The following is a 16,212-nucleotide window of genomic DNA, read 5'->3' as shown; positions in this document are numbered from 1 at the left end:
CAGGGCTGGCTGTTCTAAGGCACCTTCGTGCCCACAGGCTGGGTCTCTGGCCCCTGTCCTTTGAAGTGGGGCTGCGCCCCTCCAGCCTTCCACACCTGCCTTGGATCTTTCCACCAGCCGGGCAGAACCTGCCATGGGTGCAGCAGGGTCCATCAATAACCAATGGCCTGTGCCCTGCAAAGCCGGCGGCTCCTTCATTCCTCCTTCCTTCCTGAGGGATAGCATCCCGTGTCATCTTTGCCTTTAAAGAAACCTGCGTCCTCGCCTCCCGCCCCTCGCCCACCGAGGCTGAGCAGCAGGAAGAGCAGAACGTCATCATGGTGCCATTGAGAAGTAATTCCACTTTTTACAGTCCTTTTCAGAAGGAAAGCTTTTTCAATAAAATTTAAAATTTTTATTAACATTTAAATTATAAACGAAACGTTGGCAACCATATATAGACATGTTTGCTATGGACAGCTGATTGGGAGGTGGTACTGTGAAATACCATTTCAGAATTAGTTTAAATAAATCAATACGTTTTCTGAGAAACTGTGTGATTTCCTTCGGTTTACAGTTCATGATATGGAAAGTTTTAATATAATGTTAAATAATTTATTGTCTATCCTAAAAGCTATAGAAAATGGAATCACTATTGGGATCAGATAATAACAAGGCTTGAATGGCTCAGTGGTTCTTCTGAAGAGTATATAGAAATCTTAAAAAGGTAACACTGGTAACTGAGCTGTAAATCCGTAAAAATAACAGGTCTGCCACAGTGTGCAGATAAGTTCGTTCATTTTGCTTCCCCAGTCCCATCCCCCCACCAAGCAGCTTTCAGGTCAGAAGTGGAAGACATAGAAAATCATACATCCTACGTGAAGGAATGAAGGTCGTGAGAGACAGAGTGTGCAAAAATAAACTTTACAAGTCCATACTCCAACATCACGTCCATCTATTGTCGGGACCTGATTGACTTCACAAACACTCGAGATCACCCAGACAGCGTCCTCTTGCAGGGTCGTCTGGCAGACTCTGATCCAAGGTGTCTTGCTGTGACAGGGAAAATGGTCTTCACTCTGATTTGGGACTCACGGCTGGCCTGCTGAGCTGCTGTGGGAGGACATGTTCCTTTTGAGAGGGTGTTTCCTGAACGCGTGGCGGCCAGTGCCCAGCTGGACCTCTGCTGTGGGGACTGGCCTTTCCACTCTGGGCCCATAGGTGCCCAGCAGTCCTGACCCAGCTGGCGTCTTGCTCTGGCTCTTGGGGGGCTGTGACGCAAACACAGGCACGTCCTCACTGATGATGTGGGAGGAGCCGCCTGCTGCCCAGTGCCCACAGACACGTGCCCCCTGGTGAGCGGGTCCTTCAGGCTTGCGCCCAGGCTGCAGGCAGGGGGCACTGCGGCCCAGTGGGTGCCCCAGGGCCGCTGTCCTCCCATGGCCCCGAGGCGCTGCAGCTGTGGCCCTGCAACCCGCTATCGCTCTCCCTGTCCCCGGTGGCACCCTGGGCCACCTCGGGCTCCTCCACAGGCCCCTCACGGCCTGGCTGCCCGATACTGCCGCCCTGCACACAAGGCTCTGTGTCAGTCAGGTGGGTGGCGCTCCTGGTCATGGGCAGCGTGCCCTTGTGCTGTACCCTGCTCTCCAGGCAGGCCCTGGGCTCCTCCGCCCGGGCTCCAGGACACCTCCCCTCCCTCCCTGCCTGGCTGGGGTTTAAAGCTGCAGGACTGTGTAAACGTTGACTCCGGAGCCCAGCGAGGCTGCTGTTGCTCCGCTCCTCTCAGGAATGTCAGCGGCTCCTGAGCCTCCTGTGCGGCCAGCTGAGGCAGCCTCTCTCTCCGAGAGGCAGTGGCCGTGGTGGTCCCAAGACGGAAGGCTCCATCCCCAGAAGGCAGGGCCAGGTGTGTGTGCTTCAAGGCCAGACAGTACAGTTTTTTGCCTTCACCCAAGGCTGGGACGTGGAGGCCCAGAATAGGAATACATCTCATTAATGGCGTGCTTTTCGTCTAGCGTCCACGGCTGGAATCCGGGCTCTAGGTGGCGAGGCCAGGAAGGGCGGCCCCATAGGCCACTTCCCTGGAACCAGTCCACGGCCCCCTCTCCGTGCGCAGCACGGCACCTGCTGCTCTCCGCGAGGCTGGGGCACAGCTAGAGGCGGTTGTCTCCGTTGACCCGAGTCCTGCGCGGGGCCCTGGGCAGGAGGAAGAGCATCCTGACGGGCAGCAGGTTGAGGCCCAGGGGGATGGGCGAGGGGAACTGAGGGCAGCCAGCCACCCCCTCAGCCTCTCAGGACCCCTCCTCCAGGCCACCTTGCCCCCACCCCTCACCTGCGATCCCGACCGTCAAAATGGTCTGCGAGATGCTCCTGGGAGATACGGAAGTCCTCAAAGGGCTGCTGGTAGCGAGCTTCGAAGGAGCCCTCCCGGGCTCGGCCGTGGGACAGTGGGCCCGAGTCGCAGCTCCGCTCCCGCAGGGACGCACCCCCGAAGGGGCAGAGGTCGCCGTTCTCCTGCTTCGGCAGGGACACAGGGCTCAGTGGCTGCCGGGCCCCGCACCGCCCCTCTGCCCGCCCGCCCGCCGGTACCTTGGCGGGGAAGACGTCAATCTTGACGAGCAGGGAGGCCAGCTCCAGGCCCTCACTGTAGTTGTTCTTCAGAGGCACCGCTCTGTAGCCTGGGGGGAGGAGGCTTGGCCCTTAGCCCAGGGGGACGCCAGCAAGCTGCCCCACCCCTGAGCCGGATCACGGTGGGCACGGCGTGGAGGAAGGGCCCTCACCTGTCTTCAGACCCTTCACCGGGAAGGTAGCCTGAGCCAGGAAGTTCTGGTCACTGAACATGTCCTCCTCATAGACCACAAAGCGCAGGAAGGCGAACTCGGGGTTACTGATCTGGAAGTGGAAGGGCTTGGCTGGCCACACAGGGTTCAGTCCATTGTCCACTGCAAAAGCAAGGGCAAGAGGCCTCAGGCCACTGCCGGGAGGATGGAGTCACAGGCGCAGGGGGTCTGACATGACCGGGGGTGTGGGGAGGGGAGACGTACCCACAAACTCCGTCTTCTGCTTGATGCTGTCATACTCGGCTCCAGCCACCTCGATCTCCACAAAAGGACACACGATGCCTCGGCCGTTCTTCGGCAGGTGCCGGGCCCCCAGTACCTGTAAGGCAGGCAAGGATGGGCCTGGGCTGGTCCTTCCGACTCACACCCGGTCCCCAATGAGCGGCGGAGGCAGTGCGCCCTCTGCTGGGCCCTCAGGACACTGCCCAGAAGTCCCATGTGAGTCTTTGCACTCTAACCTACCTTAAATCCATGTGCATTTTAATACGAAAATGTTTAAATTACTTCCCCCCGGGACAAAAAAGTAGAAATCTCTGGAAAAAAGACATGGTCACCCCCACTCTGTCCTCGTTTCTCCTTTGAGACCCACTCGGGCCCACACCCCCTGCACCCCACAGCACCAAGCCCGCATCACAGCTGCTCCCCTGGGGCCTCGAGAGGGTGGCATGGGAGCTCAGTGCTGTTCAAGCCCCCGTTCTAGCAAGTACCATCAAGCCGATTCCTGCGGCAGGGGCACCAGTTCCCTGCCTGTCTCTGCCCACTCCTGCCAGGCAGTGGCTATCCACAGTTTGGTATTATTGGACCGCATGACTCCTGAGTGCCAAGAACTGGCCACACTGAGCCCAGTCCTCTGGTGCAGGCCTGAAGCCCCACGCCCACCTCAGAGAATGGCTTCGTCTCCCTCAAGCTCCAGGATTGTCCAGCACCCCTCCCATGTCACGTTAGCCAGCCCCCCGGCCCTGGCGCCTAGAACCAGCCCAGCAGAGCGCCCCCTTCCCACCTCAATGCAGATGGCGCACGGCTCCAGCCCGCGGAGGCTGCTCTTGTCAAAGGGATCGAAGGCCTCATCGCGCATGACATTGGGCTGCAGCACATAGCCGCAGTGCCCGCCAGCCAGGAACAGGGCCTGGTTCATCTGCATGGGCTTGTCTGCAAGAGCGGGTTACAGTGGACTCCAGCCCCAGTGCCCGGCAGGACCCTGCCCCCGGCCGCTGCCTCACCTGGGGTCTGGAAGTTGAGGGCCACAAGCTGGCTGCCGCAGATCCACATGGGCAGGGGGTCGTAATTGGAGGAGTCCAGCCGCTGACCCTTAGGGTAGATGCGGGAGAGCTGCAGGCGGTTGTACTGGAGGAACTTCTTGCCTTTGGCCTTGTTTACGTACTTCTCGGCCTTGGTCTCCGGGAAGGATGACATGTCACGGTAGCAGGCGCGTTCGGTGCCAATCTCTGGGCCCAACAGGGAGCGCGCTCAGAGTCCGCCCATCCAGGTGCTGCTGGGGCCAGCCCCCTCCCAACCCCGGGCTGGACCCTTACTCTCTTCATCGAAGGGGACAGGCCGGCAGTAGACGACGAGCTCTGAGAGCTCCAGAGCGATCTTCTTCCTCCGCTCCATCATCTTGCCCTCGGTGAGCTGGGGACACATGGGCCCTGAGCCCGGGCTGGAGCCCCCAGAGAGAGGAGCCCCCGGCCACCTTGGGCATGCCCACTCGCACCTTCCAGACCCAGCTGTCCTCAGTCACACCCCAGAAACCGTCCTGAGGACAACACACCCTCCCAGCTTCAGAGGCCGGGATCCTCACACCACCTGCGCCCCAGAGACACTTCAGGGCGCTGGGCCGGCTGCACCTCAGGGCTACTTGGTCCTCAGCTCTGGGCCTGCCACGGGCACTGACTGCACTGGGAACGTGGGCGCAGTCCTCTGGGTCCTTGGGACCATCCTTCCAGCCCTGGCCCAGAAGCCTCACCCCTCACCTCGCAGTTCTCCTTTCTCAAAACCACCACCTACCCGCCACGGCCAGACTTCAGCCCCAGCACATCCCTCACTAGCACCCCGTGCGGCCCTCGGACTCGTGGAGGCCAGCTTCCTTCCAGAAGCAGCTCCTGTTCTCGAGCTCTTCCTTCCCTCCATAGCCCAGACCCCAGGTTCCATCCCTTCAACCACCAGATCCTTCCAGCCTGGTCCTTCCAGGCCCTGCTCGACTCTAAGTCCTCCGCACCCAGCCCTCTCGGCTTGGCCTACGGGAGTCCTTTCTCCAAGGCAGCCACGGTGTGTCCCGCAGCCCCTCCACCCCACTGCAGGATTCCCACACCCCGGCCAGCATGCCCTCCTCTCACCTCTAAAAGCTGGTCCTTCCACCGCCCTGCTCTGCACAGGCGGTGCCCTTGCCCTCCACCAGCCGAGGCCCACTGCCATACCACCCAGCCGTGACCGCCCACGGCCACGGCCGTCTACAACCAGCACTTTGAGCTTCTGGCCCTGCTGTCTGCTCTGTGGCCCGCCTCACGTCAGACACCCGGCCTCACTGGCCTGCTCATCCTGGCCTCTCGTTTCTCAACACCTGCGTCCTCAGAGGTCACACTCTGCTCCCAACCTGCACCACGTCACCCTAAACCTTGGGCACCTACTCCTGCTTCCAGCCCAGGACCTAGCCTCTCGCCTCTGCCCTTGACACCAACTGGTCACTACGCAGAGCCACTCAGGAACGTCTTGGGTATACCTCAAACTCAACACACCCCCAACATGCCACACTGCGGAGCACGTGTGTCCCTCCAGCCTCTGCCAAGCAGCGGGGGCTGCCCCACGGCTGGAGGACCAGCACAGGCTCTCACCCTGGCGTCCGCCGTCTGCGCCACCTCCCGGATCTTCTTCACCCAGTCCTGAAGCTCCTCCTGCGAGTCGGCAGCCACGTCCAGGGACCAGTGTGCCACTGAGGCCATGCTGATGGAGAAGACGAACAGCCGGTTGTTCTTGCCCTCGGGACGGATGGCTGGAGGGAGGGAGGAGAGGAGAGCTGGGGACACGGGGCTGAGCCCCCACCCCACCCCAGGCATGGGCAGAGCTCACTCCCTTCCTCTTCAGGGTGGAGGACGGGCAGCCCAGAGACAAGCCCCTGCCCCCACCTCTAAGCCTGTCTCAGCCAAGGACCAGCCCTCCAAGACCACGGACTTCAGCTCGCCAGCAGCATCATCCCCAGTGTCTGCACAGGGCGAGCACGCAGGCCTCAGAGCCGGGGGGCAGGGGATGGGGAGCCAGAGGGTGCCGAGGTGTCCGGGAGTGGGGAGAGCTCAGAACGAGGGCAGCCTGTGGGGCCCAACCCTCAGCTTCCTCTCTCTGGGCATGGAGAGAGCCACCAGGGACAGCCTGAACCTGAGGGGCAGAGAAAGGGCTGGGGCTCACCTATCTGACAAGCTGGCACATCCAGGACCCCCCGCAGCAAGTCCCCGAGCGGGCTGTTCTCGTCCAAGTGCTGAGGGAGGCAAAGCCCAGAGTCAGCAAGACTGCTGTGTGCACGAGGGGATGCCTGCATGCACGTGAGAAATACACCCGACAGACGAACATGAAACCACATGCGTGCGGCCCGTGTTCATCAGACTGCGGCCTGCGTGTGGTGACGGGACCACAGGAGTGCTGTGCGCGTGCGGGGGGGTGGACGCCGTGCGGGAGGCTGGGCACGGGAATCCCCTCCCACCGGCGTGGCCCTGCTCTCACCTCCCTCTCGGGCTCCAGGGCCGCCGGGCTGACCATTTCCTCCACGTAGTTTGAAGGGAACCACAGCTGCTTCTTCCCACCGTAGTCACCCCGCCACCTGTGGAAGCCGCAGGGTGCTGACCCCAGGGACCACCCCAAACTCCCGAGAGGAAGCAGCTCTGCGGGTGCATCGGGGCCCACACGGGTCCTTGCCTCCCAAGCCCCTCTCGCGTGTACACGGCCAGCGCCCAAGACGCCTGGCCTGCACCAGGGGCTCTCGAGGGCTCACCAGCCTCCCTCCTGCTTCTCCACATTCTGGATGATGGCGCTCTTGGTGAATGTCAGCTCGTCCTCCCGCTGAGCCTTGTAGTCGAAGAGAGCTTTGACGGCACACTGAGGGAGAGAAGCCCTGGTCCAGCAGACAGGCCTCCCGCTCCTCCTCTCCCACCCACGGCTGCACATGCACCAGCCCTTGTGACCACTCTCCCCCGGGCCTGCAGGAGGCACCAGGGCAAAGGGGACAGATGAGCCAGGGCTTCTGGAGGGAAGCTCCTCTGGGTTCGGGGGGACCTCGCAAGCCCCCACGCTGGGCCCCAGGAGTTAGACCGGGAAGCTGGGATGGGAGGTGCTGAGCGCCTCCTCTAAGACCAGGATGGCTTGGGGTGTGGCTGGCACTCCACCATTCAGCAGCTTCAAAGTAAGAGAAGGAATCTGGTCCCAAGCTCCCTACTGATGAGGGAAAATGAGGAAAAGAGCCCAGATCCTCACCCCTTAGAAACAAAGCCCCAAAGAGGAAGATCCGCCTATCTGAGGAAGCTCAGCAGCAGCCAGTGTGCCCCACCCCCACCTGCTGCCAGCAGGAAGGAAACGGGGGTCACCCCAGGGAGGAGTCTGGACGGGTCAGTGCTGACCCCTGGGACAGTGGCTGGGGCCAGCCCCGGGAGAGCTGTGGTCATACACCAACCACACACTTCACAACACCTCTTGGGCCTCGGAAAACCACAAATACCACTTCTGCACAAAGACCGCAGGCTGCCCTGCACCCCACAGCTGGGGACCCTCCCCAACTTCCTGCGCCCAGAGCCCAAGGCTGTACCTTAAACGTGGGCATAGGGTTCGCCTCCACATAGAAGCCAGGGTTGCGGCCCTCGTACAGCGCACCATAGTCAGGCTCCTGGAAATGGGACAGGACAGGCCATGTTAGTGCCCAGAAGTGAAAGCAGCTGCTGGCTTCCGTGTCCCCTCCTCACCAAGCTGCCCGTCTGCCCCGTTCACACACCTGGTCAGCCAGGGTTCCCAACCTCAGGGGCCTAGAACACCCCTCCTCTTTCCTCACTCTCATCTTGGCCACCTTGTCCACGACTCTGAGACGAGGCAGCTCCAGAAGCTGCCTCCACCCCTACCTCCTCTCAGACCCCAGCCCCAGCGGGCGGCCCTCGCCCTGGCCACCTGGGCCCACTGAGGACAAGAGTCTGGAGTGGACGTTCTGCCAGGGCCCCACTGTCCTCACTGCGGCCGTGATCCTGGCTCCTGCACCACAGCCTGCCTTCACGCTGGCTTCTCCGTGGCTCTGCCCTTCTCAAACACATCTCTGTAGCCTATGAACCCCTGCCGTGCTCCCACCCCCCCACCAGGTGGACCCCCTACCTGCGTGAACTCTGGGACCTCCCCTCCCCACCCCACCCCCTGGCCCATAGGGACAGTTCTGCTGAAACCCCTGTTCCCCACCTCCTCACCCACACAACCGCCCTGGCCTCACAAACACACATAGAGGCCCTCCCTCCAGGATGCCTCCCTGGGTCTCCGATGGGCTGGCTGGCCCCCCGGCAGCACGCAGGCTGCTCTGTCCCTCGCATCCACCCTGGGACTGCTGGGTGCTGGCCTGCCCTGCGGTGAGCCTGGCAGTTCCCGGAGGGCCGGTAGGTCTCCTGCGCCCTGCCCCCTGCCCCCAGGCGCTCACAGCAGTGCCAATCTTCTCTAGAGCCTCCTCGTTGATGGGGTAGCGCAACTTCATCTTGCGGTACAGCGGATGCTTCTCGTAGTAGCTGACGAGGTCAACAAGGCTGTCAAACTCTGAGTTGCCCAGCATCACGGTCTGGCCCTCCTGCTGGACACGGCAGTGCTTGATCTTTCCCTCAGCCCTTGACAGAGACAGAGGAGCCACACGGGGTTAGCGGGCCGGGACCAGGAGTGCCCTGCACGGCCTCCAGCCCCCCAGGGCTACCCCCTCACCGGAAGGAAATGGCGTAGGAGTTGGGCTCGTTCCGTTTCCGCACCAGGAAGGCCCCGTCCCGGGGGACACGCATCAGCATGTGCTCGGCCTGCGCTCTGGTCAGGCTGGCGTGGTACCACCTGTGGATGGACAAGCTGTGTCAGCCCCGCCCAGCGCCAAAGCCCCAGGTCCGTGACTCCTCCCCGCCCCAGGCCCACACTCCTGCCCCAACCCTGTTTCATGCCCCCGTCCCACCCCAGGTCGGAGGCCCTGTCGACCCACCCCGCCCCAGGTCCGCGCCCCCACCCCCGCCCCGCCCCAGGTCTACACCCTCATCCTGCCCCAGGCCCGCGCCCCAAGCCTGCCCCAGGCCCATGCCCCCATCCCGCCCCAGGTCTGCGCCCCAAGCCTGCCCCAGGCCCATGCCCCCATCCCGCCCCAGGTCCACGCCCCCGCCCCGCAGCCCCAGGCCCCTCCCTCACTCTTTGCTCTCGTGCGCGTTGGTCTGTGGGACCGGCTCTGACAGGCGCATCTCAAATTCATTGCAGCGCAGGGGAACCTGCTGGTAGTGCGTGATGAGGTCATAGAGGGAGTCGAAGACGAGGTTGTCCGTCAGGAAGAACTTGGGGGTGCCCGCGTCCTGCCGGGAGTGGATCCGGCAGTGCTGGACTTTGCCATTCCGCCTGAGGGGACAGGAGGCCGTGAGCAGCAGGCGGGGCGGCAGCCCACACGCCACCCACCAGAGGGCACCAGGTCTCGGTGCCCCTGGTGGTGTCAGATCCACGTGTGCATGAGCCAGGAGGTTTACCAGAAGGACAGAGTGTAGTCGCCCACGAAGGTCTCGCTCTCACGCACAAGGAAGGAGCCATCCGGGGCCCCGGTCTCAATGCAGTACTCTGTGAGCAGGCGCTCGGCGATGTGCCGCCCGTCCCGGCCCGCCCCGAGCTTCCCGTGGAACCACTTCTCGTTGGAATGCAGCTCTGTGCTGCCACTGGCCTGCAAGGCGGAGGGTGACAGCAGAGATGCTCGGTGACCCAGACCCCAACCCGGACCCTGGCCCTGGGCCAGCCCTCACCTCCTTGGGCTCCTCCTCATCCTCGTTGCCCTGGTCACTGCTGGTCTCCTCCGAGTAGTAGATCTTGCTGCTAGTCAAGACGAAGTAGTGGGGGTACCACTCCTGGAAGAGACAGGCGGGGGGCCTGTGACAGAGTCCTCTGTGTGGCTGCCCTGCTGGCCCAGCCTGGCCCCGCACTCACATGGTTCACTGGGTCTTCCAGGTAGAGGATGCCGTTCTTGATGGAGTTGCTGATGTCGTTCTCAGAGTACATCACCGATGTAGGCACCTCCTCGTAGGCACTGCCCTCAGCCAACTTCTTGTGCTGTGGGCGACAGGCCAGGACTGGCATCCCAGGCCCCCACCTCCTCCTCCAGTCCTGGAGGACCCACCACTGAAGCAAAGGCATGCCCCCCTCCCCCCCGCCCCGCAAGACTTACTTTGATAAGGATCTTCCTCTTGAGCTGGTTGGGGGAGGGGAGCCCATCGGCCGCAATGTCCACAGGCTTGGTGAGGAGTGTGTCCCCGAGCACCTTCTTGAAATACTGGGCCATGTTCCTCTGCTGGGCAATGCTGCAGTGGTCCTCGATAGACAGGATGACCGGGTACCTGCAGGGCAGGGGAACAGCGTGTAACACAGGAGACCCCGTGATTCCCAGGGGTCATGGCTCAGACCCTCGCAGAGTGAGGCGTCAGGGGCCTAGGGCCCAAGGTTCTCCCTAGAGGGGAGCTATCCCAGAGAAGAGGCAGAACTTATGGGTGCTGCAAAAACCCAGGCCAACTCGGACTGCCACAGACAGGCATCCCCAGACTTGGTCCCTTCATGGAGCTGCCCCGGCAGCAAGGAGGGACATCCTACACTCAGGTCAGGAGCGGTGATGATCAGCCTCCAAGTTTAGCTACTGGGGGCCCCTGGTGATCCCCTCAATGAGGTGGGAGAGGCTAGTGACCACGGTGTGGGGAAACAGTAGGAACTGCGGAGTGAAACACGCGGAGCACAGGTGATTCTCTGGGTTCTGACAGGAAAGGAGCTGGCAGGACAACCACCTCCCAGGCCCAGGGCTACAGGACTGATCTCTGAAGATGAAGAGCTTGAGTGTGTTCCACAGGCTGAGGAGCAGGGCCCACGGAGCAGGCAGGTGGGCCAAGGGTGCAGGAAGTGAGTAGCTCCGGCAGCAAGGGCTCCAGCAGCTGGCAGGAGGTGGAAGGAAGGGCCGGGGCCTGAGGGGCTTTCACAGGGACCCAGGAGAGGTGGGGCCGAGCCCCGGCCGCTCACTCTGAGGCCACAAAGGCATGCTCCTTGATGGTGTGCAGGACGTCTGAGAACTTGATCTTGGTGGTCAGAGTGTGTCCGTGGTAAATGACTGGCATCCCGTCTGGGCCGTCCCAGCAGTCCACTGGGGAGCAAGGGGACAACAGGCAAGCGGGCAGGCTCCACCCCCCATCTCCCTGTCCACCCCGCCCCGGACCCCGGGCCCCCCGCCCCAGGCCCCCACGCACACTCGATGCAGCGGCAGCCCATCCGCAGGCAGCGAGCGTAGGCTTCCAGGGAGGACTCGCTGGAGAACTGGTCCCCAGTCAGGTACCTAGACAGGGAGGCAGGGGGCGGGGAGTCAGGCAAGCCCCACCTCCCTGGGTCGGGCCAGGGGCTGAGGGCGCCACTCACGTGTTATGCGAGGAAGAGATCCAGTAGTGGGACAGGGGGTTGTTCATGGTGTCGGGGCACACCGCGTCCAGCTGTGAGTTCCATATGCTGTTCTCCTTGGAGAACAGGAAGGTGACGAACTACCCGGGAACAAATGTGGAGAGAACAGAAGATGAGCCCCTGCCCTGCACCACGGCACCGGCTGGTACAGGAAGGGGGTCAGTCCAGAAGGAGGGCACGGCGGACCTCATCCAGGAAGAAGTAAGGCTCCTCAATCTCTCGCAAGGGGTCTCGGAGGAAGCTGAGCATGAACTCCTGCACCTGGAGCCGGTCCACCGCCCACAGCTCCTGATGGGGTGGGAGAGGGGGATGCGTGAGAGGCCTCCAGCCGCTGGGGAGCCGGACCCCCACCGGCACCCCAGCCCAGCTGGGTCCTACCCCCTGGTGCTCGAGGAGGAACTGCTGGAACTCAGCAAGGGACACCCGGCACAGCTCCGGCCGCTCGCCTGCCCTGCAGGACAGAAAGGAAGCGCCCGGTGGCTGGCTGGCTAGCGCGGACCACAGACAGCGGGGGGAGGCCCTCAGAAGGCGGCGCCCAGAACGGTCCAGGAGGGTCCCCCACCCCCAACCATCCATGGGGAATCAACCAGGGGAGGGATGTGGGGGCCTGGGGAGAAGCCCACCTCCCCACTTCAGACCAAACCTCAGGGTGCTGTCTTCCAGGAAGGGAAGGTCCATCTGCAGGAGACAAAACTGGGTCAGCACGAGAACCCAGGGAAGCCCTGTGGGCAAGGGGCTCTCGGGAAGAAAGGCTGGGGCAACACAAAGGGGCAGGCCTCACAGGGAGAAGCACCGGAGGCATGGCACCCCACCGCCCCCAAGCAAGGCTGAGGCAAGCGGAGGGCGCGGGCACGGGTGGGGGCGCGGGCACGGGCAGGGGCGTGGGAGCAGGGCATGAGCATGGAGTGTGGCAGAGCAGGGCGGGGGCGGGGCAGGGCGGGAATGGGGTGGGGGGGCTCCTGCACCATCTTCTGGGCGCTGTACATGAGGCTGCGGTAGAGCTGAGCAAACTGCCCATAGGTGATGTCACTGGCGCGCGGGTCCAGGTCCTAGAGACAGAGTGGGACTGCTGGTCAGGGCCCGCCGGGGCTTGGGGCGGCTGGACTCCCCGCCCGCCTGCAGCCGGCCCGCAGGCCCTCACCGTCAGCCGCTCCCGGAGGAAGCGCATGTTGGGGACCCGGTAGTTGACCTGGGACAGCATGTTCTTCAGGTCCTTGGCCGATATCCTGAGGAGACAGGGACACCGCCAGCGGCCTCAGCCCCACCTCTCATGACCTCTGACCTGTAGGCCGAGTCCACCTGCGGCTGGGCAGGTAAACACCACCACTCTGGGCCCTGCAGCTCTGACGGTGAGCCTGGCTCAGAGCCAGAGGTGACTGAGGGAAGGCCCTTCCTCTCCCGGGCCTCCAGGCACAGAGGGAAGCAGCCCCTGCGTGGCTCCCCGGGGCCCCTTCAGCCTCACTCTCAAACCCGGGTGCCATCACAGGCAGGTAGCTCGCAGGACTCCCCGCCCACTGCCCAGGAACTTGGGGCCTCCTCAGGGAGGAGAGGAAAACCCGTCTCAGCCAAGCACCAGCAGCGGTGAGAAGGCACGGTCCCAGGGTCTCACAGAAGTGCCCTGCCTTCCAAGGCATCCTGCCTAAGGATGGGGCAGAGGACCGTGCTTGGTCGGCCAGGCAACAGGAAGAAAAAGATGGCGACAGGGAGGCCTTCTCTCCTGGGAGGGGGTGGCATGGAAGGGAAGGCGGGCATGTCCCCCTCCCTCCCTGGCGGTCCTGCTCTCTTCCAGCCAGCGCAGGCCTGGCCTCCGTCACCCAGGAGGGGGCCGGCAGGGCCCTCCTGGGGTGGGTTAGGAAATCTGCTTCACCCAGCCTTCCTTCTGTGGGCTCCTTGCCACCAGCACCACACGCAGGTTGAAACCACTCCCCCTAAAACGCCGATCTGCCCTGCCTCCTCTCCAGTAGCTGCCCCTTCTCACAGCAGTGCTTTGAAGGAGCCATCCAGGCTCCTCTCACTCCCCGGACCCCACGTGCACTCCTCCACTGTCAGCCTTGAGGTCACTGACAGCTCTCAGTCGTCCCCACGTGACAAGGCGTGGCGCAGCTGACCAGTCCCTCCTCTCTGGGCTTCCAGGGCTCCGCCTCCTCCGGGTTTCCTGGGCTCCTCACTGCCCCAGGCCCCAGGGGACAAGCAGCCCAGGCTGGGATTGGCCACCAGCCCTCTTCTCTTTCTTTGCTGTGTTTGCCTGCAGGTGCCTCCAGCCTCCCAAACCCCCTGCGTGCTGTGCTCCTCAGGTCGCATCTCGGGCCCACTTTGTTCCCGAGCTTGTTCTACCCACCTGCCTGCTCAACACCTCTACCTGACCATCTATGGGCATCACGGGACTCACCCCCTCAAATGCATCCCTCTCATAGCCTTCCCTATCTCAGTCAATGGCAACCCCACCTTTCTAGATGCGCAGACCAAAAAGCTTAATATAATCCTCAACTCTACTTCATGCTCCAAAACTGATATGTTAGCAAATTCCATTGAGCTCTATCTTCAAAATATAGCCCTGCCGAAATCCAACCCCTTCCTAACACCCCCACTAACCATCGTCTTCACTGGGAGCATTGGAGCCACTTCCTAATAAGTGAGCTCTCCACCCACCCGCCGCCCTGTGCACTTGACCTCAGGTCACGTCACTCTTCTCTTCAAAACCTTCTGTGGTGCCCGCCTCTCCCCCGGTCAGCGGTCCTCCTCATCCATCACCTGGCCTTTGTCCCACAATTCTGTAGCCCCTCTGGCTGTTACACCATGGCCTCAAAGCCACGAGCTCCAAAAGGAAAAGGAAAGTGAAGTCGCTCAGTCGTATCTGACTCTTTGTGACCCCATGGACTGTAGCCTCCCAGACTCCTCTGTCCATGGGATTTTCCAGGCAAGATACTGGAGTGGGTAGCCATTTCCTTCTCCAGGAGATCTTCCCGACCCAGGGATTGAACCCAGGTCTCCTGCATTGTAGGCAGATGCTTTACTGTCTGAGCCACCAGAGAAGTCCTGAGTGAGCTCCAAGGCACCCCCCCAAAACACTATAGCACACCCAGAGCTGGTTCTGCCCACCTGCCTCTGCCCACAGCGGCGGTGCACTTGGCTTATCGTCGCTGGCCTCCCCGCCAGCTGGCACAGGCCCTCGGACAGCTGACTGCAGGAAGTGCCTGTACCAGAGGCCTGCCCACCCCTGGCCGTGCTGAGACAGGTCCTCCGGTTCTTGAAGTGGGGCCACTGTTCTGGTCGCCCCAACCCACCCTACCGGGATAGGGCCCCAGCTCAGCACCTACCGGTCCTCACGGTTCCGGTCCACGGAGTAGAACTGCTTCCGCAGCCACCTGGTGGGAGAGAAGGAGCCTGAAGTGAGGCCAGGCCTGGGGAGGAGACTAGCAGGCAGCTCGGGGGCAGAGGCCCGGGAGTCCCTGCCCTGCTCCCGAGGGCCCGGCGCCCTGACCTCACCGGTCAGGAGCAGGTTCTCACCTCTCAATCTGCAGGGGTGTGGCCGCCTGCAACGTGTCCTCCATCAGCCAAGTCAGGCCCTTGATCCACATGTTCACTTCGTCCTCAGACGTGGCTGCGAGCAAGGGGTAAAGAGCTGAGCCTGGGGCTGGGCTGCGCCCCCCAACCTCCCACCTCCTCTAGCTCCTCAGCCCCACCTTGGAGGCTCAGGGTCTTCAGGCGGAATTCCATTCCGTACAGGATGACGAAGCAGTGGGACTGGTCTGGTCGAAAAGCAGGATCCTCTTGGTAGCGATCGAAGTCCCGTGAGGTCTTCCCTGGGCGGATCTCCTTGATTTCACGAATGTCAACTGGAAGGGCAGGGGAGAGGTCAAGGTCAGGCTCAGGCCTCCCACGGTGAGCAGGGGTGCCTGGGCTCCCTGCTCGTTCCCACACTCTCTTCAGAGAAGACCACCGAAAGAGACGGCCCCTCGGGGGCACTCAAGACCACTCAGGCCCACTCGGGGAGGGAAGAGAGCTACGCTGAGTCTACAGGCAGAGCTCTGCTAAAAGCTGGGGGTCTGGGGGAACAAGGAGCTCTGTGCTGTGCACGCTGCCTCCCTGACAACACAGACGGGTCACTCTGACCTGGAGAAAGCCGGACTCGAGAACAAGAAACGGGGACCTGCGGCCGCAAGTCTGTGAGGACCATTTCCTGACACAAAAGTGCACCAACTGAATCGTGAAGTCCCAAGGTTCCCGCTGGGGAGGGGCAGGCCCAAATGGGTCTCAGAGTCCAAGGCGGGGAGCAGGCACTGGGCCAACAGACCTGGTGCAACCCCAACGACCCCCCTCCCAAACATCCCCGAGCAAGTCCCAGCAAGAGCAGGGCTGCCCACAGATGGCTCCCACCCTGGCCACCCAGCTCAGACCAGGGAAGCACCAAATCCGAGCAGCAGACAAACCGCCTCAGCCACTAACTCAGACCATGCCGAGTGCCTCCTTTAACTTCCATCTGGGTTTTACCATCTCTAGAGCAAAGAGCTTGACTGAATTCCTCCAGAAGGCAGGGTGGTAGAAGAAACTTGTGTGGACTCGGGGGGTGGGCCTGCCAGGACTAGACTCCCAGCTCCAGCTCACCTTAGCTGCGTGACCTCGGCACAGGGACAACCACTCTGACCCCGCTGTGTCCCCGTGAAGGCAGGTGGTGGACGGCGGCACCAGGAGAGGTTGCTGAGTTCCCAAGTCCAACAGCCCGGAGCGCCCAGCCCTG

The 16,212-nt window shown here is 62.5% G+C and overlaps 1 protein-coding gene across 4 annotated transcripts in view; it reads right to left on the bottom strand.

Moving 5' to 3' along the window:
* Nucleotides 1-371: 371 nt before the first annotated feature.
* Nucleotides 372-16,212, bottom strand: part of PLCG1 (phospholipase C gamma 1) — a 33,493-nt gene continuing 17,652 nt past the window's right edge. The window contains exons 3-33 of one of the 4 annotated variants that reach the window (XM_069548552.1): nt 15,158-15,310; nt 14,982-15,075; nt 14,792-14,839; nt 12,616-12,700; nt 12,440-12,523; nt 12,118-12,152; nt 11,853-11,925; nt 11,661-11,762; nt 11,436-11,554; nt 11,270-11,355; nt 11,046-11,166; nt 10,210-10,378; nt 9,972-10,094; nt 9,791-9,892; nt 9,524-9,711; nt 9,198-9,398; nt 8,736-8,855; nt 8,464-8,644; nt 7,600-7,677; nt 6,793-6,896; nt 6,525-6,621; nt 6,213-6,282; nt 5,645-5,802; nt 4,349-4,445; nt 4,037-4,261; nt 3,817-3,965; nt 3,021-3,135; nt 2,757-2,918; nt 2,566-2,654; nt 2,309-2,493; nt 372-2,172 (exon numbers count right to left, since the gene is read on the bottom strand). In XM_069548552.1, the coding sequence (XP_069404653.1) occupies nt 2,130-2,172; nt 2,309-2,493; nt 2,566-2,654; nt 2,757-2,918; nt 3,021-3,135; nt 3,817-3,965; nt 4,037-4,261; nt 4,349-4,445; nt 5,645-5,802; nt 6,213-6,282; nt 6,525-6,621; nt 6,793-6,896; nt 7,600-7,677; nt 8,464-8,644; nt 8,736-8,855; nt 9,198-9,398; nt 9,524-9,711; nt 9,791-9,892; nt 9,972-10,094; nt 10,210-10,378; nt 11,046-11,166; nt 11,270-11,355; nt 11,436-11,554; nt 11,661-11,762; nt 11,853-11,925; nt 12,118-12,152; nt 12,440-12,523; nt 12,616-12,700; nt 14,792-14,839; nt 14,982-15,075; nt 15,158-15,310 (3,656 nt within the window). In that variant the 3' untranslated portion in view covers nt 372-2,129. Of the gene's footprint in view, nt 2,173-2,308; nt 2,494-2,565; nt 2,655-2,756; nt 2,919-3,020; nt 3,136-3,816; nt 3,966-4,036; nt 4,262-4,348; nt 4,446-5,644; nt 5,803-6,212; nt 6,283-6,524; nt 6,622-6,792; nt 6,897-7,599; nt 7,678-8,463; nt 8,645-8,735; nt 8,856-9,197; nt 9,399-9,523; nt 9,712-9,790; nt 9,893-9,971; nt 10,095-10,209; nt 10,379-11,045; nt 11,167-11,269; nt 11,356-11,435; nt 11,555-11,660; nt 11,763-11,852; nt 11,926-12,097; nt 12,153-12,439; nt 12,524-12,615; nt 12,701-14,791; nt 14,840-14,981; nt 15,076-15,157; nt 15,311-16,212 lie in introns of those variants that run through there. The other 3 variants (XM_069548551.1, XM_069548553.1, XM_069548554.1) reach the window with 3 other exon arrangements.

Source organism: Ovis canadensis, chromosome 13 (genome assembly GCF_042477335.2).
Source record: "Ovis canadensis isolate MfBH-ARS-UI-01 breed Bighorn chromosome 13, ARS-UI_OviCan_v2, whole genome shotgun sequence".
NCBI classification, from domain to species: Eukaryota; Metazoa; Chordata; class Mammalia; order Artiodactyla; family Bovidae; genus Ovis; species Ovis canadensis.
The sequence above is the reverse complement of the archived record's forward strand: the minus strand, read 5'-3'. Positions and strand labels throughout refer to the sequence as shown.